Here is a 27,089-nt window from a genome sequence, read left to right as displayed (position 1 = left end):
CTATGTGCATAAGTTTGTTTCTTTCTCTCATATAACAAAAAATGTGTGGATTCCTTTTTTTTTTTTTTTAATATTTTAAGAAAGAAACTGATGGATTTTATTAATGAAATTCAACTACATCCAATTGTAAAATCTAAACAATATGTGTGATGGGACATCTTCTATCCATACTTGAAAATCTGGTATGCATAATGCATTTTTAGCTTAATTGGAGTTTTTTTTTTTTTTTTTTTTTTTTTTTTTGTCAAATAAAAAGCTTGTGATTAAATCTCACATATACTAAAAGAAAATTCATTAATGAATTGGCTTGAAGATGAAGAGTAATCATCATAGATGTCATAAATTCAAATCTTATCATATTTATTTTTAAAAATTAAGTTACATAAAATAATTTTTTTTTAAAATTGATGTAAGAAGACGTCTTTGTTTAGATTTTTTTTTTTCTTGACTTAAAAATTTTTCTTTGGCCAAGAACCTAATAACTCAACTAATTTACACCTCTTGATATTTTTTAAAAAGACATCTATGTTTGAAACATCAAATCCTCCGTTCTTATTATAACTATCAAATTAAAAAAAAAAAAAAAAAAATCCTTGACATCATCACCCTTTAGATTCTTTTTCAAGTGGACATAAATCTATCAAATACATTATAGTCGAGGATATGTCAAATATCTTCTCTGTGCATTACAAAAGAAAGAAAAAATAATGTAGAAATATGCTATTGAAAATTAATACAGAAATCAACTTGGGCAAGGAAGTCAATTTCGTACCGTATTGGCCGGTACGGCCAGTATATACTGTACTGGTCAGTGCACCGGTACAGATAACCCCTTGTTTCGTACCGGAAAAAATACTGGCCGTACCAGCCACGTACCGATTGTACCAGCGAAATCCAACTGTTTCGGTCGGTAAATGGATACAAGGTCGAAACACGAAAAGTCTCATTTGTAAGGAAAGAAAACAGAGAAGAAGGAGAAAAGGAAGAAGAAGACAACGATGAAGCAGGGGTGGCGCCATGAAGCATCTGCTTCTTCTTCTTCTGCTTCTTCTTTCCTTTTTTTTCTTCTTCTTCTCTGTCGGTCTGTCCATCTCCCTCTCTCTCTTCTTTTTTTGTTGAACCTTTTTTTCTTCTTCTTCTTTATCAGTATGTCTGTCTCCCTCTCCTTTTTTTTTTTTTTGGGCTGAACCTTTTTTCTTCTTCTTCTCTGTCGATCTGTCCGTCTCCCCCTCTTTTTTTTCTTTTTTTGAACTTTGTTATGTATGGTCTGGTTTCTCACTTTCTCTTTCTTTGTTTTGTATTTGCTTTTGAAGTTTCCTAAGCTCTCCACGTGACTCAGTACAGTGACACTAGCTACCAAGCATTGGAAATATTGAAAGCCTTTAATTTTTGAATAAAAGATGAGCTCTCCATCACTTCTTTTTAGCTTTGGCCTTTGAGCCCAAATGATGTGACATAACGTACGTGTATTGCCATATTGCCACAGTATTGTAACAAATTTATATTTAGAACAATGTCAATATTACAACATTTTAAACAATTTTTGTCATAATTTGTCATGTGAGGAGTTGTGAGTGATGAAAATGTGAACCCACATACACTCACAATTTTTTTCACCCCTCACAACTTATCATATAAGGAGTTGTGGTAAAAGTTAATAACTCCATAAAAAAATATAAAAAGTTACCAATGTGATATATTGAGTTATTAGAAATATAACTTTGTATATTGTATAAAATAGTAAAAAATAGCGGTAAATCTGAAACAGTACACCGATATTGACTGGTATCCGAAATATATCGTACCATTGGCCAAACCGGTACAACCTCCAGTACGGTATAACTTCCTTGATCTTGGGTCACAACTTATCATATAAGGAGTTGTGGTAAAAGTTAATAACTCCATAAAAAAAATATAAAAAGTTGCCAATGTGATATATTGAGTTATTAGAAATATAACTTTGTATATTGTATAAAATAGTAAAAAATAGTGGTAAATCCGAAACGGTACATCGATATTGACCGATATCCAAAATATATCGTACAATTTGCCAAACCGGTACAACCTCCAGTACGGTATGACTTCCTTGATCTTGGGTCATAACTTATCATATAAGGAGTTGTGGTAAAAGTTAATAACTCCATAAAAAAATATAAAAAGTTGCCAATGTGATATTTTGAGTTATTAGAAATATAACTTTGTATATTGTATAAAATAGTAAAAAATAGCGGTAAATCCGAAACGGTACACTAATATTGATCAGTATTCAAAATATATCATACCGCTGGCCAAACCGGTACAACCTCCGGTATGGTATGACTTCCTTGATCTTGGGTCATATGATAGTGAAAAATAATACAGATAGCAACAAGGCCATATACTTTAATTTATTCAGCTATAAAAAATATATTATACATTTAGGTTTTTCTGTTTTCTTCTTCTTTTCTTTTTTTTTATTAAGAAGAATGCTGGTAATTCTGTTTTAAAAAAAAAAAAACATATCAACTTGAATTATAGCAGAGAGGTGAGATAGAACATCTTCTATCCACACAACATAACCTAGCTATGACATGAATAATATGTCTAGCAAAGTTATGAGTAGCAGATGAGAAAAACTAACATACCTAAAATAATCTAAAAAAATCTTAGCATCTGAAATTAAGTGACCATAAAAAGCCAGGGCAAAAACTTTGGAATTTAGAATCGAATTGATGATCTGGGAATCTCCTTCAACAATATCTTCCGAAATACCTAACTCATGGGCAAACTCTAGAGCTCTAACTCCAGCCATGGCCTTAATGTCGGCCATTGAATTAGGCAAAGCAATATTTTGGGAAAGTGCAGCAATCACGTAGACCTCACTCATCACAGATAATACCCCCTATACCAGCACAATCCGCATCTTTGAATGAAGCCCCATTAAAATTTATCTTAACTGTTCCCGCGGAAGGGGAAATTCAATGCACTCGTGGTCTACAAAGAGGACTTTGATCAAGAGGAAAACTCGGGCAGGTGGAATTGACAATCTCAAATTCCAAAAGTTGGTCATTGGCAAATTGAGAGACATGGTCACTCAGAATGTTTTGGGAGTTTCTACAAAGCCAGAAGGTCCACAGCAGTATTGCTAAAGGTTCAATAGCTTTTCCTCTATCTATAACAAAATGCAACAACTCTAAAGTCGAATTGAATGACTGAAAATTGCAAAATTTCCATTGATTATCTTTTCTCCAAATCTCAACTAGACAAGGACATGTCCAAATTGCGTGAATTGGTGTTTCTGAATTTTGTTTGAAATGCTCACATATATCTTCAGTAGTGACCATTCTATTGACCAGTAGGAATGACATTTTTACAGGTTCTCCAAAGGAAGTTCTTAACCTTGCCTAGAACAAAACATCCCCAAATTTTTTTTCCATACATTCTGGGGAGGTGAACTTATGGTTTGGGGTGGATCTAGTTGAGTGACTTCCAATGACAAGAACCGATAGGCTGATATAGCCTAGAAAGTACTATGATTCTCATGAGGCCAGTATAAAATATCAGCTGTAGGAAAGCGACTGAGAGGAATACCCTTCATGGTTGATGGTTACTGGGATGGGAATAAAAAATTACCAAGTCTGAGTTCCAAAGATTTGTGGACCGATTGATCAAGCAACTAAGTTGAAAATTTGGAAATTGAGTAGCACCAAGAGAAAGTGACTTAGGATGATTTGGAATGGGCAACCAATTATCCGAAAGTTTAATAGATCTACCATTTCCTACCCTCCAAAAAGCATCCTTCTTTAACACATCCCTTCCTTTTAAAATGCTCTTCCAAGCATATGAACCTGAATTGGAATCTTTAGCTTCCATAATCAAGCAATTTGGGAAAAACTTTGCTTTGAAAATTTCAATAGAGTAGAGAGACTTGATTATGTAAGAGCCGCCAAGTCTATTTTGCAAGAAGAGCATTACTGAATAAAGCTAAATCCTTGAAACCCATTCCAACAATAGTTTTTGGTTTACAAATATTAGCCTAGTTGACCTAACGAATCTTTCAATGATCGCCTCTTTGACCCCACCAAAACTTCCTAATAAGACCTTTAATCTAAGAATAAGACCAAGTGGAAGCTTAAAGCATGACATAATGTATGTGGGATAGCCTGAACCACTGCCTTCAAAAGAACTCTACATGCTATGACAAAAGTTTTTCTTTTCACCCTTGTAATTTTCTCCAAATCCTCTCTTTTATATAAATAAAACCCTCCTTTTTCGTCACCCCACCAAAAATGGCAGCCCCAAATATATATCAAAATGTTCAATTTCCTGGACACCCAGCAAGTCTTTGATTTCCTATTTTGCTTCAACTGTAATTAGTTTCCTAAAAAGAGGTTTGACTTTCCTCTGTTAATTTGTTGCCTTGAGACCTTTTCATACTATTCCAAAATATCCATAATTTTTAAACATTCATTCTTGGTTGCCCAACAAAACAAGATGTTAGCATTAGGAAATAGGAGGTGGGTTAGTCTCGAGCCTCTAATATAGAGAGAAAAACCTTGAATGGACACTTCCTTATCAACTTTAGATATCATAGCATGGAGGCCCTCAATGCATAAAAGGATAAGAAAATGTGACAAGGGATCACCTTGGCAAATACCCCTAGTAGGGATAATCATGACATTTGGTACTCCATTTACAAGAACAAAGTATGTCACAATTTTTACACAAGTCATTATAAGCTCAATCCATCTTTTAGTGAAACTAGTTTTCTCATCATCATCTTCGAATCACATCTACCTCAAAAATCATATATAATTTTAGCTTGATAATTATAAGGGTAAAATACTATTTTAGTCCCTAAACTTTATTAAAGTTTGTTTTTTATCCCTCAATTTTAAAAAGTTTATTTTTGTCCCTAAATTATTGAAATGTTCACTTTTCATCCCTAAACTATTGAAAATGTTTTACTCTCTGTCCTTAAATTTTATCCACAAAAAAAAAAAAATTTAGTCCCTAATATATTGAAATGGTTCCTTTTTTCAACCCTATTTTTGTCTCTAAACAATTTAAAAAAAAAAGATTTTTTAAAATTTAAAGATGAAAAACAAAATTTTGAAAATTTTAAGGACTAAAATAATATTTTACATTAATTATAAAGAGCAATCATCATAAAATTGATTGTAAAAAATACAAATTCTATCATTTATATATTTATATAACAAGTACATTCTATTCAATTGTTTATTTATAATTTAATTTTCTTTCAACCTTGCTTTTTAATCTCGCTCTTGGACTAAATTCCTATATACCTTACTTAATAAAAGGTAAATCCCTTGAAGAATTTTAAGAGAATCTAAGAATAACAAGTCTTACATTGTGGGGGGGGGGGGGGGGTGCAAAAGGTAGTCCGAAAATGAATGGAAAATGAACAAATATAACAATCATGACAAATAGAGAAATAAGCTTTCCTATTTTTTCATTACATGTGTGTATGTGACATCGCTTCAATTATTTTTTCTCTCTCCCTCGTAGGAGCTGTCTCTCTCGACGCGCGGTAGGAGTTCCTGGCTATTGTACGCTTGAGTCATTTCTGCTGCGTTTGTGAGTTGTGCTTTAAAGTGTAGCCTTTATCAACCTCTTTGGTAGGTTGGACTACCCATCTCAGCGGGTCACGCGCCGCCTATGTGCTCTGGCCTGGAGTGGGTCTCTCGACGCCATAGTGGGTCTACTCTGCCCTGTCTGTGGGCCGTTTTCTTGTGGCCGACGTTGGTCACTTTTCTACCCCCAAATGGGGCTAATAGCTGCTGTGTTTGGTTCTTTAGTCCGACGGCCATTGATACATGCAAGGTAAATCGCTGCTCTTCTAGCCCCGAGCTTTGTTGTTGTGGGTTTTGATTTTTTTAAGCTATTTGGCTATGTATTGGGTTTCTATAATAGAAGGGTTGGGCTACTTATTGATTGTGTATTGGCTGTGTTTTGGGTGTATTGGCTATGTATTGGCTGGGTATTGGGTTTCTGTAATGAGAGCTTTAGGATGGAATTGTAGAGGCATTTGCAATGCCTCAACGGTGAGAGCCCTCAAAGCTTAAAATAGAGGTCATAAGCCAGATATAATTTTTTTTGTGTGAAACAAAAGCAAATGAAGAGCGTATGGAATATGTAAAGAGAAGGGTGGGTTTTAATGAAAATGTGGTTATAGAGGCGAAGGGTAGAGCAGGGGGATTATGTTTAATGTGGAAAAACAATGTGCAAATTGAAGTGGTGGAGTTTAATAAGTACTTGATTGTAGTTAAGATTTTGGACCCTGGTGGAGACTAGTATTTGGTTGGATTTTATGGTCCCTCTTATGCAGCCAAGAAGAGAAAGGCTTGGGAGAACCTTTATGCTTTGTTGGAGACATTTCAAGAGCCTTGGATTTGCTTCGGGGACTTCAACATTGTTATGGATAGTGAAGAAAAGGATGGGGGAAGAGCTGAGTGTTCTATGTCCCCTAATTTTTTGAAGAACGTTCTGTTTGAATTGGGAGCAATTGATTTAGGGTTCTCTGGAAATAGGTTCACCTGGAGGAAAAAGAGATGGGGAAAAAATGTATTAAGGGAGAGGCTGGACAGGGGTATCTCTAGCATGTCCTGGAGATTAGCTTTTCCAAAGGCAACATTCAACATTTGGGTGCCATAAATTCTGATCACTGCCCTATCCTTTTGGACACTCAACCAGTTAATCATTACCTTCCTAGGCCATTCAGATTTGAGGCTGCTTGGACAAGGGATACAAAGTGCTTCGGAATTATTGATGAAGTTTGGAAAGAAGAGGTGGAGGGCTCAGATCTCTTAAAATTATGCGCGAAACAATTAAACACTCAAATAGCGTTAAGTGTTTGGCCACTGCCAAAGGAGAATAGACGTGCTACTAACCAAAATCCAAGAGATACAAAAGGAGGATTGCACAGAAGAGAACTGTAAAAAGGAAGCACATCTCCAAGCTGAACTAAACGAGTGGCTCCTGAGAAATGAAATTCTCTGGAAACAAAAATCCAGAGAAGTTTGGCTCAAGGAGGGGGACAAAAACTCAAAATTTTTCCATCTATCTACCATCATAAGGAGAAGAAGAAATTCAATAGATGCAATAAAAAATGATTCTGGGGAATGGATCACAGATAGAAGGGAGATTCAGAAGCACTTTGTGGAAAAATTTAAGACCTTATTTAATGAAAAGGAAGTGGACTTTCTAGAAAATCTAGATAATCTAATCACTCCATGCATCACTGAAGAAGAAAATACGGAGTTATGTAGAATTCCAACTCAGTCTGAGATCAAGAAGGAGCTATTCCAGATGCAATCTCTAAAAACCCCAGGACCTGACGACTTTCCTGTTCTATTCTACAAAAAATATTGGGCAATTGTGGGGGAGTCCGTTACAAGAGCTGTCACATCTTTCTTTCAAGCAGGGAGAATGCCAAATGAGGTAAATAACTCTTTTATTGTTCTTATTCCTAAATCACAAAACCCTACGTCATTTAATCACTATAGACCTATTAGTTTATGTAATGTTGTGTATAAAATCATTACTAAACTGTTGGTGTCTAGATTGAGGAATATTTTGCATAAGCTTATCTCCCCCACACAAGCAGCATTTATTCCAGGAAGATGGATTGCCGAAAACCAGGTTATTGTCCATGAAATGCTACATAGTTTTAAGACAAGGAAAGTAAAATCTGGGTTAATTTAAGACAAGGAAAGTAAAATCTGGGTTAATGGCTATCAAAATTGATCTTCAAAAGGCTTATGACAGAGTGAATTGGAACTTCCTCCAAGTAGTACTCAAGAACTTCAGGTTTGATGGAAAATTTGTGAGTTGGATACTTGAATGTGTATCAACAGTGTCCTTTGAGTTACTAATAAATGGGGGAAAGACAAGGCAATTTAGACCTAAAAGAGGGTTAAGGCAAGGGGACCCTTTATCCCCTTACCTTTTCATATTATGCCAAGAAGTCCTTTCAAGAATTTTGGAGAAGGATTTTATGGAGAAGAATATTAGTGGGGTTAAGACTAGTATTGGCAACACTCCCATCACACATGTAATGTACACGGATGATATTGTTTTATTCTCAAAAGCATGCAGAAGGGAAGCTAATGCCATTAATGAATGCTTGGAAAAATATTGTAGGTGGTCTGGACAAATACTTAACAGAGCAAATCAAGGATTATTTTCTCCAAGCTCACCCACCAGCAGACTCACAGGGGCATAAAGCATATTCTACAGATGAAAAGTCTTAAAACAAACTCTGTTTACTTGGGGGCTCCTTTATTCCTCACTAAGGCTCCAGCAAAGGACTTTAAGTTCTTACAAGAGAGGTTGGAAGCCAAACTGAATGGGTGGAGAAGCAAGACTTTATCATGGGCGGGAAGATCCACCCTAATTAAAGTGGTGGCCCAAGCGTTACCTACATACACAATGTCTACCTTTGACATCCCCACTAAGGTGTGTGACAAGTTAGATGCTTTGACCAGGAAATTTTGATGGAATCCAAAAAACCCAAATGGAAGGTATTTGGCTTGGGTGGCTTGGGAAAAACTTTGTCTACCTAAAGGAAGTGGAGGGATGGGATTCAGAAAGAGTAAGGATTTTAATAAAGCTCTTTTGGCTAAGCTTGCTTGGATGATTGCTTCAAATAGGGATAGTTTGTGTATGAGCCTTCTGAGAAGCAAATACAAGGTAAGGAAGAATTGGATTCAAAGTGAACCTTCTAAAAATGCTTCCCCAACTTGGAAAGCTATTGAGAAAACCAAACCCCTTATTGCTAAGGGTGCTTGTTAACTTGTTGGAAATGGTACTTCAATTAGTATATGGGAGGACCCATGGATTCAATGGCTAGATGGGTTTAAACCAACTCCAAAGGATGACTCAATTCTACAAAACCCTTTGATGGTATCAAACTTGATATCTACTGAGGACCATTGTTGGAATCTACCTCTGCTTAATGAGCTGTTTAATTCTGAGTCAATTGAAGCTATCAAAAAAACTCATATTCCTTTGAGGAGCAGAGCTGATAAACTTATCTAGGTCTTGGACAGCAAATGGGCATTTTCTATGAAATCTATTTATAAGGCCAACCAAGACCCTCCTTGTGGAAGCTCCACAGTTTAGTGGCAAAAGATATGGAAGATCAAAGCTCATGATAGAATTAAAATGCTTCTATGGAGAATTGGGTCCAATGTTCTACCAACCAAAAACAACCTGGCATTAAGAATTGGGACATCTGATCCAAACTGTGTGCTTTGTGGCAGTGAACCTGAAACAGCAACTCATTTATTCTTTCATTGCCAAGTAGCAAGGGCCATCTGGTTTGGATGTAGTTGGGGCATAAGAACTGACAAAATGAATATTGCATCAAACGAAGACATCCTCAAAGTAGTCTTGAATTTGGATGAGCTGAGTACTCTTTAAATGGCAGTCACCATGGAGGCTATCTGGCACCTCAAGAATCAGGTTCGGCATAATGGCAGTGAGATGAACATTTTTTCTACCATATGCAATGCAGAAAACAGAGTAAAGGAATATCTTATGGCTTTGGACCTTGAGCATGACAAAGATAGAAGTGAGGAATTAATTTCATGGATGCCCCCTCCAAGAAACTATATAAAACTAAATGTGGATGCTGCTGTCTCACAGGCTTTCACCTCATTAGCTGTGGTAGCAAGAAATGAGTCTGGCGAGGTGTTAAAGATATGGACTAAAATTCATGATTTATGCTCTCCTACTCAAGCTGAAGCAGCTGCAATTCAGTGGGCTCTAAATTTGGCTATCGATGAAAACTGGAGCAACATCGTAGTGGAGGGAGACTCAAAAATATGTTTAGATGCCCTGTCCAAAGCTGAAGAACCATCTGATTGGTCCATTTCCTCCATCACTTGGGATACTGCTGTTTTGAGTGTATTTTTTGAAAATTGTAAGTTTTACTGGGTTAAGAGATCTCTAAACTCAGCAGCTCACTCAACTGCTAAATATGTAGTTGCTCTTAAGGCAGGCTTCTTGTGTAATAACTATGATTTGCCTCCCCCTATCTTGAAAGCTTGTAGGCAAGATTGGGGTACCTTTTGTAATTCTTCTTAGTTTAATGAATTGGCTAGTTATCAAAAAAAAAAAAAGCTTTCCTATTTTTTCTTCTACATGTAGTCTTTGGATTCAAAATATGGTCAAAGGAAAGAAACTTCTGTTGCTTATGAAAAAAATAGCTATCAGTGCTGTCACTAGTTGTTGAGGAAAGAAGTCATATATCATGTCTAATCATCATTAATCAATAATAATCCAGCAGCAACTTGGAAATATTTTACACATATCCAATGTTACAATAAATAATGGATTCTTATTAATTATTATTTTGATAATTCAATATATATATTTGGAGGAGGTGGATTTCTTTTGAAAATATTAAAAAGTGCTGATTTACAAGACTTTTATGATATGTTTGGATAACATGATTTGGGAATTTGGAATTGAATTTTGGTGATTAAAATCCAAATATCTTATTTGGGAAGTTTAAAAAATGTCAAAATTTTGGATTTGATGATAAATTCACCAAGGATTTTAAACCTTTAAAATCTATTAATTTAAAATTCAAATCCAAGTTTTCAAATGCAATCTTAGCAAGAAATTGTGGATTTTACCATGACTTTCGAGTAAAGTTTGTAGTATGTCTTTGTGTTAAAATTTTATTTCCTCTCTTTTATGTGTGTAAGTGTATTTCAGTCTCAAAAAAAAAAAAAAAAAAAAAAAAAAAAAAAAAGGATTCAAATTAGTTTAGTTGGTGAGTTATTTTGTTGTCAAATAAAGAGCCTGTGATTGAATCTCACATTTACTAAGAGAAAATCGATTAATGAATTGGCTTGAAGATAAAGAGTATAATTCTCATTGCTCTTTATATAAAAGTGGGTCTCATACTCATAATGGATTCTAATTAGCTCTGTACGGCACCTAAACACCCAAACTCATATTGGGCCTTGGGCCATGAATCAAAAATATGGGCCAAGGATCTAATCTGCATATCGACAATAGCCCCGACCCAGACCCACGAATAGCCACCAACGTGGACTGAGTATTGACAGGGCACTTAAAAAGCGGATCGCATACGCCCTCCTCACAGGACACTTGGTAAACCGTTCCCGGCATTTATGCACTTGCTCGGTCACGTCGCCCAGACATATCACCGTTTACGTGCCCAGCAGAATCTAAGAAAACTCCGCTGCCGAACATATTGACTGGAGTGGGAACCATTTCCAATGCCACTCATACCTAAAAACCCACTTAAGCCCATTAACATTGGACCCTTCTTTGCACTAAGGGAGGAGATTACGATGATCATTCCATTAACGAAGGCTATAAATAGGAGAAATGAATGGATAGAGAGGAATGCAATTTCGGAGGGTAAGAAAAGAGTAAGAAAGAGAGAAAAAGAGAGAGGAGTTAACATTTGGAAAAGGGGAGAAAAGTGTTTGCATTGGGTCTCTTAACCTAGGACAACCCAAGGTAGGATACTCAGACTCACCAAATAAATAGATTGTGAGCCTAGGTAGTGGTTTGGCCCATCAAGCCCGTCTTTGGAGCTTACAAGCTCAATTAGTAAAGTTTATTGTTATCGACTAAAAGTTTAAGGTTTGAATTCTACTTATACTAAAAATCAATTGGTATCTTAATCTGATGATATGTAAGAGTAATCATCATAGTATTGAAATTCGATTTTATCTAAATAATAATAATAATTGTGGGTCTCAATCTCATATTATTAAATCTATTAGAAAACCATCAATTATCTCCTGAGAGGGAATATTACTCCTATTAGTATGTTGAACATATTTTCACATGGGTACTATAGGGAGGGAAAATTCCAGAAATTTAGTCATCTACATGTATTTAAATGAAATCATTCAATATAAAGAAGATTTTTTTTTTTTTTTTTTTTGGGGCACTATAAAGAAGAATTTTAAAAATTGGCCATACAGTGCATTAGCTATTTGACCACAATGAATTTCAAAAGAAGAATTTTTTCACTAGTATTTATTTATATGACCATAATGATTTCTTTCTTTCTTTCTTTTTTTCCTTTTGCAAAATGCACAAAGAAAATGAAACTATATGGAGTACAAGAATATATATGTTTGACATATACTAATTCCACTTGATCATGGTGATGGCGAGCCTTTTGACTTCATCAAACAGTTACAATCAAAAGGGAATCTAAAATTAAGAATGTTCATACATTTGGTATTTTCTATTTTTCTTCTAACTTTTTTCCTTGTTATGAAGTCCAAAATTCTTCGAGGACAAAAAAAAAAGGGTCCAAAACCTTTCCCTATAAGTAGTTATATTAATCTTCTAAAACGATCCATTCTCATCCTCACTCAATTTCTTAGAACCTTGAGCTTCTCCTCTCCTTTCATCTTATAATATATATCAGCACAGAAAACATGTCCTCCACCGCCTTCAAAGTGTTGGCAATGACCATTATTTTAGCAGTAGTGTTGCTCGTGTCCTGTGGTGCAATAATTCTTGACGCAACACCAAATTTCAATCTCGGTTTGTAGAAACCCTACTTGGATTGTTTTAATTAATTTTCTGTTGTGTCAAAATCTACTTCTTTTGCTATCTAAGACTATTATCACTTTAAACATTCCTTCTTCTTTTCTTTCATTGATGCTTATTTGAAATCTTATTTTTCCAAAGCTTTTGTGGTTACTAATTAAGAACTAAGCTTGATCAAAAGCATGTTGTGATTATCTTAGAGCAAATCATAGATGCGTGGTTTGCATGTTGCAGGACGAAAACTTCTTGCTGATTATGGCATGCCTACCTATGTACCTGCTGGAGGTGGAGGCTACGTTGCCCCGAAGCACCCATAGAAGACTGATCAGCCATGAAGACAAGTTCATCAGATATTGTATATGCATGCTCGTTAATGCTATGCTATGTTTGATGCCTAAATAAGATATCATAGAGGCTCCAGATTCTGATCAAAGTATGCATAAGATATATATATATATATATATATATGTGTGTGTGTGTGTGTGTGTGTGTGTGTTTGAATAAAACTATTACATGTGATGAGGATTAGTGTGCATGGCACTGTAATTTCTCGAATATTAAAGTGAATAAATATAGTTGAATATTATTTCAAAGAACATCTTTCAAAATTTTCCCACTAAATTTTCTTGTTTGGATTCGTCTTGGATGAGTACCAATGACGATGCAATCAATTCTTTCTTTGAGCTTTAAACCTTCTTTACGTGCTTGTGCATCGATCCTACACATAAATTTTGAGAGTAATTAATTAGTGGAATATGTTTATTAGGAATGACAAATTATACTGAAAGGATTAAGGAACTAGTGTAGAGATCAGCGAGAATCATTATTGTGAACCGTGGCAACTTGAAGGATCTATTATATTGGCTGCTCTCTCACTCCGGCTTCTGCTGCTGCTGCTTTGTTTTCTAGGGGTGAACCATACTCAACATTTCTACAGATCGACATGCCACTTACAATTTTTAAGAGTCAAATTTTAGATTAAAACTTTTTCAAAATTTATATATTTATACATTCTAGGAAAATTTTACGGTACTTATTAATTTTTTATTATTATATATTTTATGACTACTTAATCTCAACTGTTAATATAATTAGATATGAATTTCTTTAATATAAAATTTCAAGGAGATAATGGTACCCTTGATCCGAATTTTGTTTTGTCTGGGGTAACAGCTAACAACCCAACGTAACACTTTTTTTTTTTCGGTAAATAATGTACGTGGTTCTTTTGATAATATATTAATATGTCCTTTATAGCTACTATAAAATAAATTATTCGATGCACTCAGTGTATTACAGATTTCTTTTACATAAATGTGTGTCCTATATATAATAATAAAAAATATATGGATCCCATGCACAAGAGCCAAATGTAAAATCTATAAATTTATGTTAACGGACAGTGTAATATACCACTAAATAATTTTAATAATTTCACTAAATAGGTAAAACAATCATTGCAGGAATTACACATGATCTAAACCGTGAGTGTTGTAGTTCCACGTGGGGCCAAACCGAAAGCCAAGATCCCTATGCTCGGCAATTATTACTCATGGGAAATAAGATCACTAAGTCTAGACTCTAGACACATATTTCACAAATGTTGAAGTGACAAATATATATTCTTAGACAATAATGTTACTAATGTAGCATGTGTAGACATGTGAAAATTAATAATTTATCATCTCATTATGATGTGTGATGAAGTACAAATCGACAGTCTTTGTAAGGGCGTCCAGATGGAGCTGAGTCCTCGTCTATGTACCTACAACTATGGAAAGATGGCTCCCTTAAGGTGGTCACCGGTGTGGTATCTGCCACAACGTCTCTGATGCCAAAGTCAGTATAAGGAAGCCTTTAGAGAATAATAACACAGGATATCAAAATAATTATGAGTGAAATTAGATATGTCTATGTACCTTGTGAGGGGTTTATATATGTTTCCACTCCTCCTAGCCGTTGTGGCTATTATTGTGGTTTTAATGCCTATCTTGGTAACGCTTTATGGTCAGTAATATAGGCTTTGATGGGCCTTCAATGGTCTGTACAGCTGGTCCTGTAATCATCTGAGGCATTATTGGCTGCATTGAATGGCTTCCTTACTTTCGTCAGTGACATGGATTCATTGACAGAGATATTTGATTAGCTCATCTGAGACAAAGGGCTTGTCGGTCTCATCAATGTGAAAAGTAGGGCCGTTAATGATCCAAGCTAAGCCAAGTATTAAAAATTCAAGTTTATTTATATAATTTTATTTGGAACATGAGCCTAACTTAAGCTTATCACCAAACAAAACTACATGTTCTAGCTTAATTCACTTTCTTGCCAAATAAGCTCTAGTTTGTTAATGAGTTACTTAACTAATTTATTATTTTCCTGTTATAATAAAACAATAACCAAATATTTTACACATTTACAAAAAATTGAATTCTTACAACAAACAGTTTGTTTATATCATTAATAAAATACAAATGTGTATGCGACTAAATTTCTAGTTTGGAAATAAGTCGAACAAGTGAAAATAGCTTCACAAATGCGAATTTGTATTGATGATTGTGTGGTACAATTCTCTGTAATTACAAAAGAGTTATCCTCTGATTCGATCTCCTTAAAAGATTTGTTGATTGGATTTGTGATGATGTGTTTTGTTTTGAACACAAGATATCCTTCAATTTGGTTGAGGAATGGATCGAAGATCTTTGGAACAGAATTACAATGAATCTCTAGCTATGAGCTTGTTAGAAATTCTTTGTTCTTCGTGTTCTTTGTGTTCTTCGTGTGTTCTTCGGGCGTTCGTCGTCTTCGAAGGTTTGTTGTGGAAGTTCTCCGGGGCTTTAGAGGCTTGAATCCGTGGAGCTTCACTGATTTGTGGTTGTTTGAGGTTTCTGGAGGCTTTTGAGCTTAATTCCAGTGAACTTTGAGATCTAGGCAGATAATTTGGATGATTCTGCTTCGAATGTTTTTTGTATTTGAAGATTTGTAGTGGAAGTTCTTCGGGGCTTTAGAGGCTTGAATCCATAGAGCTTCACTGATTTATGATTTGTTGATGTTTTCGGACCTTTGAGCTTGATTCCCGCAAACTTTAGGATCTAGGCAGATGATCTGGATGATTCTGCTTCGAATGTTCTCCGATTTTGGGGTTGAAGTTCTTGAAGTTCCTGGAGGCTTCAGGGCTTGATTCCAGCAGAGCTTTTTCCCTTCTGAATCCAGTCCTCTGGATCTTGGTCCTCTGGATCTTCACAGAGCTTTCTCCCTTCTGAATTCTGGTCCTCTCCAATGTCTCAGGAAGGCTTTTATTTATAGGAGTTTTGGGGTGGGTGAGCGACACGTGGCAGAACTTGATTAGTGACACATGTCACAGCCTGATTGGTTTGCTTGTGTCATCGCTTACACGTGCTGGACCGCTTGAGTCATCGCTTACACGAGCGAGGCTGCTTGAGTCATCGCTTACACATGCGAGGCTACTTGAGTCATCGCTTACACATGCGCTGATGCGTGATTGGTTCTTGCATGACACCTGGCAAATTTCTATTGGCTTCTGAATAGTGATAGCAAAACCTAGCAGCAATACATGGTGCTCTGTAATTGGCTGTATTTTGTGGACTTGATAATGTGACGTGTCAGCTTGTGATAAGTCGGGAATTTTCCCTCTCTACAAAATGATAATCTGATATTATATGAAAGTGATTACAAACTTTCACAATCTAACCTCTAGTTTATATAAGTATATTTTTTGCTTATAAAAAAAATATTTTTAAACAAGTATACATATAAAAAATATTATATTATATTATAGTTAAATCAAGCATGTAGTTGACAAATTATATTAACTTTTTTTTGGGGGTCAAAATTAGAGGTTTAATGGGTTCCTATAACAGAAAGTTATCATCTTCCCTCTCTTAAAATATAACAGAAAATAATTTTGTCCCCTCATGAATTCTACCGAGTCTTATATAGTGTGGGCAATATTTAATCCCAAAATCCCTTCTTCCATTTGTAAATTTCTTTTCTAAGAATTTCATCTCTCTTCACATTATACTATTTGTATCTTTCTTTTTTACCTTTAATTTTCTTTTCTAGAAATAAAATATAATCATATTTTTCAATATTATTATCATTAATATCGTTATCATTATTATTTTGCATGTGAAAAATATGGATCGACCCAACTCAATCAACTTGATTTGTGACCCTATTGACCCGACATGCTCCCAACCCATTAAAGACAACCTGTTTTTTACCCTACCCAACCCGTTTGAAATATTAAAAGTAGATCCCTCATTAGGTCACATTAGGTCACATATCACACACATTTATGTGAAATGAGGGTGTATTCCTCTCTTGCTGCTGCTTAATGTGATCAACGCACTGTAAAATTTGATAGGGAAGTAGAATAACATCAGCTTGAGCACCTTATGCTAGAGCATCAACAGTAGCCACTATTGTAGCTACATCATTGATCTATCGATCCAAGTCATCATTTACAGTAAATTAATGGGGAATGGAATGAAAGCTTGGTGCTAGTGACCAGAACTCAAGTTATAGGTGCAAGCTAGCATCAATGGTGGCATGGAGTTTAAAATAAACAATTCAGTTGGGAAAGGAGACATGCTGAAAAAGCAAAAGCTTGATGATAAGAGAAAGAAAAGGACCATTCACAATGCTCGCCATTGAGCTTAGTGAGAGCATTATTAAGAGCAGGGTTTGTCCACTTCTAAAATTGAGTGTCATCCATATCTGAATCCATAGAAATAGAAGCTAAGAGAAATATGTGCTTTTCTTCTATATTACATATGAAGTTAGCATAGAATTCTTGCACAAGAACTAACAAGATGGCTACCCCACATCATGATGTCGATGAAGCCTGAAGAAAGCACATATGATGCTCTCTTTGATAGATAGAAACTAAACTGTTAGTTTTTGGGTACTAAACCTCGAATCTATAAGGATTTCCTTAAATTTATAAGGTGATAAACTAGAAACTACCAGAGAAAGAATTAGACAAAGTCTGTATTTTATTAATAATCACCATTGCCTTTGACTGTTACAAAACATATAAATACTGATAAAGTAAAGTCCTAGGATGATTAGGAAAACGTCTAAAGCCTTAATTCGCACTAATTACGTGATTAGGTGACAAAATACCGAAATTTACTAAAAATGGAAAAACTGAGTTAAATGCAAAATCATAAACTACTGACCTTAAGGGTCATCTCAAAACAAGCGAGACCCTATTCTGACTTTTGAGTAAAAAGTTATTAAGGAAACAAAAATTACCTAAAACAAGCGGGATCTTATTCTGACTTTTAAGTAAAAAGTTATTAAGGAAACAAAAATTACTATAAACGGCAAAATTGTAGTTTTCGTGGCCTAAATAGAGAAATTCGCCAATTTCAAGGGGTACCTCATGGCAAGGCGACGACTATTTCTCAAAAGGTCATTTTGCTTCAACCTGCCAAATTTCATGCGATTCTAACTTTGGGGCCCATGATTTCTACTAATGTCTTTTTGCCTTGCGCAATGATTTCAGTCGCATAAGAGAGTCTAGAAAGTCCAAGGCAGTCTGTTCTAAATTTGTGTCCCCAACTTGAAAAGAACTCAACCCCAAGTTCCCATTATATGGTGCATTAGGAGGATGATAGTCATACAAGTCAGCAACATTGAAGGTGGAAGAAATCTTCATGTCTATTGGAAGAGCAATCACATAAGAATTGTTGTTGATCTTCTTTATTATTTGGAATGACCCATATTTATTGTCCTTCAACTTGTTGTAGGTACCAACGGGAAACCTCTTCTTTCTAAGGTAAACCATCACTAAATCCCCAACACTAAAGATCTTCTCACGTCTCTTCTTATCAGCAACTTCCTTATACTAGGCATTTATAGTTTCAAGTTTCTGCTTCACCTCCTCTTGCATAGCCTGAATACAGTCAACCATATTCTCTGCAGCTTGACTCACTCTTGGAAGTTTAAGTAAAGGTACCAAGTCCAAAGCGTGTTTTGGAGGCACACAGTAAATGATGGCAAATGAAGACTTACCAGTACTTCTGCTAAATGAGCTATTGTAAGCAAACTCTACTTGGGGCAGTGCAAGATCCCACTACTTGGGCTTCGCTCTTGAGATACACCAAATCAAATTCCCTAAAGTGCGGTTAACTAATTCTATCTGGCCATCAATCTGAGGATGACTGGTGCTACTGTAATTCAGAAAAGTGTCAAAACGCTTCCACAAGGTCCTCCAAAAGTGACTAATGAACTTAGTATCCCGATCAGAGGTGGTGGATTTTGGCACTACATGCAAATGCATAACTTCTTTAAAGAATAGATTGGCCACTTGAGTAGCATTTGAGGTCTTCTTGCATGCTATGAAATGGGATATCTTCAAGCACCTGTCAACCACAACAAAAATAGAATTCATACCTTGCTAGGTTCAAGGATGACCCAGTATAAAATTCATAGCCAAATCCTCCCATGGTGCTTGTGGAACTAGTAATAGCATGTATAAACAAGTATTCAAAAATTGACCCTTGGTAGTTTGGCAGATTGGACACTTCCTCACATGATTGCTAACATCCCTCTTGAGTTGTGGCCAATATTACCTCTCCTCCACCAGTGCTATCCTCTTATCTCTGCCCATATGTCCACCTAAACCTCTACCATGTAACTCCTTAATAATCTGCTCCCATAATGAACTTTGAGGGATACACAGTTGATTACCCCCAAAAAAGGAAACCATCTTGGATGTACAAACTGTTGACAACAGTATGAGTTTCTTAACACTTACCCCAATTATCTCAAAAATCCTCATCATCCTTGTACAACTCCTTGAGGCAATCAAATCCTACGACTTCAATACATAGTGTGATCAACAAAGATGCTCGCCTACTGAGCGTATCTGCCACCTTATTAGTGACACCAGACTTGTGCTTCAATGTGAAATGGAAGCGCTATATATAAGCTACCCACCTAGCATGCATCCAGTTAGTGATCTGTATGTAACACAAACTCCCTCTAAATTAGGCAATGTTCCCAATGCTTAAGAGTTCATACTACAAAAATAAACTTCAATTCATAGGCCGACCATTTACTCTGAGCTTCACAAACTTTCTCACTAAAGAATGCTACTAGTCTATTGTCTTATGAAGTAACAACACCTATCCCAACCACAGGTGCATCACATTCAACTTGAAGTACCTTCTCAAAGTTGGCCAGTGCCAAAACTGGAGTGGTGCTCAACTTCTCCTTGATCAATGCAAAAATTTTCTCTGTCTCCTTTCCCTACAAGTACCTCCCCTTCTTTAGACACTCAGTAATGGGGGCTACTATGCTATTGAAATCTCCAACAAACCTTTGATAGAAGGTTGATAGCCATGAAAGCTTCGTACATCACTTACTGTCTTTAGGGTCGGCCGTTCTCTGATTGCACAGACCTTGTCTTCATCAACATGAACACCATCCATGCTAACCACATACCCTAAGAACAACAACTTATTAGTGAAGAAGCTGCACTTCTTCAAGTTGATAAACAACTCATTGGCTTGCAACACTATCATTACTTCTTGCACATGATTATAACAGGTTGCTTCTATCTTACTGTAAATCAAGATATCATCAAAATAAACTACCATAAACTTCCAAATAAATGGTTTTAATACCTGATTCATAAGCCTTATGAAAGTGCTGAGAGCAATGGACAATCTGAAAGGCATTACCATCTATTCATACAACCCCTCATCTTTCTTAAAAGATGTCTTCCACTCATCTCTAGGTCATATCCGAATTTGGTGATACCCATTCTAAGATCCAACTTGGTGTAACACTTGGACCCACTCAGCACGTCATCTAATCGAGGAATAAGGAATCAATGCCTGACTATGATCTTGTTGGTGGCTCAACTATCCACACACATATGCCACCTCCCATCCTTCTTCGGTTTTAATAATGCCAATACTACACATAGACTCATACTCTCCCTAACCTACCCCTTGCTCAAAAGCTCATCCACCTGCCCTTGTAAAATCTAACACTCTTAAGGATTCATCCTATAGTGCGGCAAACTTAGTAGACTAGCTCCAAGAACTATATCAATGCAATGCTAGATATCTCGCATTGGTGGTAAACTTGCAGGCAGCTCCTCTAGAAAAAGCTTCTCAAACTCCTTGATCAGTGGTTGTAATGCATTAGGTATCTCAACAACCTTCTTCAACTCCCCATCTGTCACCACTACTGCATAAATTTGTTTCAACTCCTTACATTCTTTGTCAAACTCATCCTCATTATTGACTATGAGAAGGGATGGCTTCGCCTCCACTTTAGAAGCTTTGGGTACACTACTTTCCTTAATAGGACCAAGGACAATTTTTCTACCATTTTTAAAGAACACATATACATTATCCTTACACTGATAAGTAACATCTACATCATACTACCAGGGTCTACTCAATATTAAATGACATGCATCCATTTCAACAACATCACAAACTAATTCATCTACATAGCATTTACTCATAGAAAAAGTAACACGACATTGTTGAGTGACAAGAGTTTTCGTACCTTTCTTAATCCAACCTATTTTGTACAGAGAAGGGTGTTTCTCTATCTTCAGCCCCAACTTGGCAACAAAACTCTTCGATGCAATATTCTTCATACTACCATTGTTAATGATCAAGTCACAAATCCTCTTAATAATGGTGCAACGTGCTTAGATGATCATATTCTGCTAATCAATGTATTTTATCCTTGGTGTAAGCAATAACCTCTGGATCACTAGGGATCTCCCTAATGGCATACCTTCTTCATCGTCTTGTATTTCATTGGGGTCATAAGCATATGGATCAACATCACTATACTCTTCTTCACCCTTCTGTTCATCCTTCGCCTCGCCCTCTTCAGTAACCACCAGATTCAATGCGACTCACTTAGGGTAAGTACTAGATTGATGCCTTGGCTCCCCACACCTATAGCACTTATTTCCAGATGGCTTAGCATAAGGGTTGTTATTTGCTATCAACTGTATAGTGGAACCTACTACTGCAACCTTGGACTAGCTGACACCACTATTCTCCCTAACCACAGGTTGTGATCATGGTGTAAACATGGGTTGTTTTCCTTAATAAGCTATGGAACTGGATGACTCTGAGCTACAGTTGGAAAACTTCGAACCTGCCCGGAGATGTTGATATTATATTTTCTTTGCAAGTGTTACAACCTCAATTAAAGAATATAGAGTTTGTAAGGGTGCCTAATCTCGGATGGACACCCGCAACCCGTGTACAAATATGGATATTAGTTGATCTTTAGTCTCTTTCAGATCATTGCGATTTACAAACTAGTCAAACTCTTCCATGTACTTATTAATTGTTCGAGTACCCTGTCTGTAATCCTAGTACTGTCTGAACAACTCCTGCTGGTAATCTGGCAACAAGAACCTTTAGGCCATTAGCCTCTTCATCCTTTTCCATGATCGAATCTGAAGCTTTCTCTCATGGGTACGGTTTAACTAAACACAATCCCACTAGGCAGATGCTCTACCCATCAACTTGTATGCAGATGCTCTACCTATTGACTTGTATGCCAGTAAACACACCTGCTTGTCATCTGGAGTATCCATATAATTGAAAAGCTTCTCAAACTCACTAACCCAAACCAGATACTCTTCAATGGAGACATTACCAATAAAGGATGGTAATTATACCTTCATACGATAGTCCCTCTGCTCCTAATAATCTCAACCATTATCCCTTGTAGACCATGATGATTCCCAAGGACTCCTTCTGCATACTCTTCGTCCCCACAGGACCATTATCCCTCGTTATGGTATTACTGCTTATTCCGATTTGGACCAAGATAGGGAGGCCCACGTGCTCGGTTATCACATCACTCTCATCATCACGATTAGGGTTTCAGGCAAGAAGGGCAATGCATGAATCCTGAATCCCACACAGTTCTTGTTGGGTCTTTTCGCGAAACTATTGATTGTTTTCTCGAAATTTTTGAGTCTCTTCATGAAACTGGTAGAACTCAGCCCTAGTAAGGGTTGGGTTATTGACATCGTCATTGCTGTCATTGTTGCAGTGGTCACCGTCTCGCCGGTTAGCCATTAAACCAGGGTATGTCAAGGCTTTGATACCAACTAATGTTACGGAAGCCTAAAAAAAGCACACACGATACTCTCTTTGATGGACAGAAACTAAACTGTTAGTTTCATGGTAGTAAATCTCGAATCCAAGAGGGATTCCTTGAATCCACAAGGTGATAAATTGGAATTACTAGAGAATAAATTTGATAAAAGTCTGTATTTTATTAATAATCTCCCTTGCCTTTGACGGCTACAAAACATATAAATACTAAGAAAGTAAAACCCTAGGACGATTAGGAAAACGTCTAAAATCCTAATTAGCACTAATTACGCAATTAGGTGACAAAATACCGAAATTTACCAAAAATGGCAAAACTAAGTTAAATGCAAAATCATAAACTACTGGCCTTAAGGGTTGTCCTATAATAAATGGGGCCTTATTCTAACTTTTGAGTAAAAAGTTATTAAAGAAACAAAAATTACTATAAACAGCAAAATCGTAGTTTTCAGGGCCTAAATGGAGGAATTCGTCAATTTTAGAGGTCACCTCATGGCAAAGCAATGACTATTACTCAGAAAACCGTTTTGCTCCAGCCTTTCAAATTTCATGCAATTCTGACTCTGGGGCCCATGATTTCTATTAATGCCTTTTTGCCTTGTGTGATGATTTCAGTCACGTGTAAGAGTCTAGAAAGACCATAGCCGTCTGTTCTACATCACATCACATCACATGAATTCCTTGAAATTCTAGTATGATCTAGACTCAATCCACAAAATTCTTGTATGATGCGATATGCTCTTGGCACCCAAAACATGTTCCAATGATTCAGTTTGCTATGAGTGATAGAGCACTTGTCGATCTCGGTAGAATAAGTACTTACTGGTCTTAGTGAATTCATATAGTTTAATAATTTTAAGGGAGTGCTGATCTTCTAAAGTAGGTTTGGTGCTTTTCAAGTGATCAGATAGCAATGGTATCTCATATTATATAAAATGCCAAAATTTTCCAAAATAATATTGTTTTTTATTTATTCCAAAGAATGATGGAATCAAGCACTATAAATATATATATATATATATATATATATATATATATATTTAAGAAATGATGGAATCATGCATAAATAGAAGATTTGGAACTAAAAGTATTTTGATTTATAGTTAGGAAATTACCTTTTCTTCGTCAAAACCGAAATTACCACACAGTTTATCAATGGAGTATGGTTGAAATTTTTTTGATGTTTCTGCTGTATTTTGAAAACATTAATAGGAATTTTTTGTAATCAAAACAGTTTTTTTTTTTTAATATTATTTTCTTTATTTTTAAGGTATAAGAATGGGTCAATATTTAACACCTATTTTGGATCCAGGCAGCCCATGCCATTATCCGAATCCTTTGGCTTTCCTTCCCAGCCTACACACACACACACACATATATATATATATATATATTATAGCATAGTGAAATTCATCATCTGAAAATACTTGCTAACCCATTTATGAATATGTAGGCTTGCCTTGGGGATTTGACTCTACCATGGGATCTTAGGCAAGTATGTATACGAGGGTATGTTCTTGATGGATGGAAATAGAGCAGTAAGGGAAGCAGGAAACTTCTATGGCATAAAATGTTACACTTTGGGTTATGCTAATGTTGAAAAAACAGGAGATAAGCTGAATCAGATTGAACAGGGAATAGGAAAGACATCGGTTGATTTCTTACAAAAACCAGAGAAAATGTTTCCTAGAGCATGTGAAGCAGTAAGGTTAAAGGAAAATGAAAACAAGATAGCTCAATTTGCATTCACTAAAGATGGTCTAAGCTTTTATCTTATCTCATTTTAGCAAATATACACATGAGAAATTTCTGAACTGTCTCAATTTGGGGTTTGACAAAGAAAATGCAATACAATTTGACATATGATCACATTAACTGGCCATTAAAGAGGCTAACATCAATTTTCAGCTCTATCATAAGAAATATATAAGCTTAAATAGCTTGAGCAATAAACATAAACTCTGTACGAAAGTGTTAGGTAATGCTTCAAAATCCAATAAAACTCCTTTTAATCTCTAGCAACTTGGATAAGGATTCTCTCATGGTAAAACGTTCCTTTGATGAATGAGCAGCACAAGACAATCCAACTCTCACCATTGCAGCCACACACTCCTCACCTCTGAAAGCACTGTTGTTGCTGCTGCTGCTACTGCCCTCTCCACTAATAGAATAACTAGCACTGCTGCTTCGAGTTAAAGATTCAATATCCTTGAAAAGCCTTGGATCGGTAATATCCAAGATCTTACTCCGGTGCACTTCAGATACGAACTTGTTTAGGCTTAAACCTTCCTGGAACATCCTATCTGTGGGCTTCTTTACAATGATCATCTCAAGCAGCAGTATTCCAAAACTATAGACATCCCCACTAGTTGAAGCCTTTCCACCCAAGCCATATTCTACAAAATAATTCAGGATATTAGGATCAAGAAATTATGAAAGCCTAAAGAAAAAATGTAGGAAACACAATGTTAAATTTTCCATTGTCTTCCTATCTAATACATTCTTTGGGGTCAAATGTAGCAAGAGAGGTAGAGTAAAAACATGGTTGGAACTTGAAACCAGTTGGGCTGATACTATGATAAACTATAATTTGTCCTAAAAGCTTAATCTGTTAGGAAATGGTGAATTCAATCATCAATTCGTTTCAAGTTTCATACAATAAGATTTACATACCTGGAGCAATGTAACCAATTGAGCCTTTTAGTCCAATTGTGCTACTCTCATTCCGCAATGAATCATGAGAGAGAAACCTTGCTAACCCAAAATCTCCAACATGAGCAGTCATATCTTCATCCAAAAGCACATTTCCGGGTTTCAAATCACAATGTACTACTGGTGGATCACAGTCATGATGTAGGTAATCTAAGGCAGTAGCTACATCAATGGCAATATTCAGTCTCTGGGTTAAAGTCAGAGTTGATCCACACTCAACATCATCTGGATACAACCACTTATCCAAGTTACCATTAGACATGAATTCCATGATCAAACCCTTGAATGCAGCTCCTGTATGATCAATGCTAGAGCAAGAAGTGAACACTTTAACAAGGTTCCGATGCCGGATGTTTCTTAGAGCTTCACATTCTGCATCAAAACTCTTGGAAGCTTTACTTTGTGTCAAGTCTAGAACCTTCACTGCAACTGTGGTCTGGGTTCCATTCTCATCAGTACTTAAAACAGCTCTATAAACAGACCCAAACGCTCCCTTCCCTAACAAATTTTCTGTGGCAAACCCATTTGTACCAAGCTGGATTTCTGAGTAAGATAGCCTTGGGGGTAAACCCTTGACTACAGATGAAGTTCCATTGTTTCTTATCTTGCTCTTCTTTTTGGTGACTAGTGCCCACACTAAACACAACGCACAGACAAGCACAATGATAGCAGAAATTGGAATAGTGACTTTGAGTACTAAATGAGAATTTGACACCTTTTTTGTGACACAAGTAGTGACTCTTAGCTTTTCTGCAGCATCATGGTCAAATGCACAGAACCTGGAGTTTCCCTGGAGAGAATCCCAGCTGATGTTTGCAAAGACACCATTTGTTGGTACTTCTCCTTCGAAGCTGTTGAAAGACAAATTTAACATCTGCAAAACTTGAAGGTTCTGCGACTCTTTGGGGATTAGGCCTGAAAGATTGTTGGAAGAAAGATCCAAGCTCTCCAGTGCTGCTAGATTTTCCAGTGACTTCGGTATTGAGCCAGTTATCTTGTTTCTAGCAATGTTGAGACTGCGCAAACTTGAGTATCTCTGGGTTATTGGTGGAATATTTCCGGACAACTGGTTTCCAGAAACATCCATGAATTCAAGCTGTCTCAAATTGCCAAATTTGTCAGGTAGAGAACTGATCAAAGAGTTATTTGCCAATTGCAAAAAGTTCAAATCAGGAAGCTCAAAAATTTGGTTTGGAATGCTCCCATTGAGCCCAGTCTGTGCTAGATAAAGTATCTTTAATTGCTGGCAACTTGCTAAACTCATAGGAATTCTACCAGATAACTGGTTGTTTCCAATATTGAGCAGATATAGTTGTGTAAGATTGCTAAAGATATCTGGAATTTCTCCAGAGAAGAGGTTTTCATGTACCATAAGTCTTTGTAGTTTCTGAAGCTTTCCAATGGACTTTGGTATTTGGCCCTTGAATGAGTTTTGTTGAATTGATAAGGCTACAAGGTTTTGGTACCTCTCAAATCCTTGAGGGAAGCTACCAGTCAACAAATTATCATCAATACAAAATTCTTGGAGTTTGACTGAGAGATTTGCAGCAGAACTGGGAAGTTCACCAGATAATTGGTTGGAATTGAGAAAGATATCTTCTAACTGGGTACAGTTAGTGAGGGAATCAAATACTTGAAAATTCAGCTCTGTTGTAGAAGATAATTTGTTTGAGCCAAGGAATA

General features: G+C 36.3%; 1 protein-coding gene across 1 annotated transcript; it reads right to left on the bottom strand.

The window, feature by feature from the left end:
- Positions 1–24,480: 24,480 nt before the first annotated feature.
- Positions 24,481–26,880, bottom strand: LOC115979713 (putative receptor-like protein kinase At3g47110). Its single transcript, XM_031101780.1, has 2 exons — positions 25,368–26,880; positions 24,481–25,090 (listed from the first exon to the last, which is right to left on the bottom strand). Exons 1-2 carry the CDS (start codon positions 26,776–26,778, stop codon positions 24,681–24,683), a joined length of 1,821 nt encoding a protein of 606 aa, XP_030957640.1. The 5' UTR covers positions 26,779–26,880; the 3' UTR covers positions 24,481–24,680.
- Positions 26,881–27,089: the final 209 nt, after the last annotated feature.

This window comes from Quercus lobata, chromosome 3, assembly GCF_001633185.2.
Source record: "Quercus lobata isolate SW786 chromosome 3, ValleyOak3.0 Primary Assembly, whole genome shotgun sequence".
Taxonomy (NCBI): Eukaryota; Viridiplantae; Streptophyta; class Magnoliopsida; order Fagales; family Fagaceae; genus Quercus; species Quercus lobata.
The sequence above is the reverse complement of the archived record's forward strand: the minus strand, read 5'-3'. Positions and strand labels throughout refer to the sequence as shown.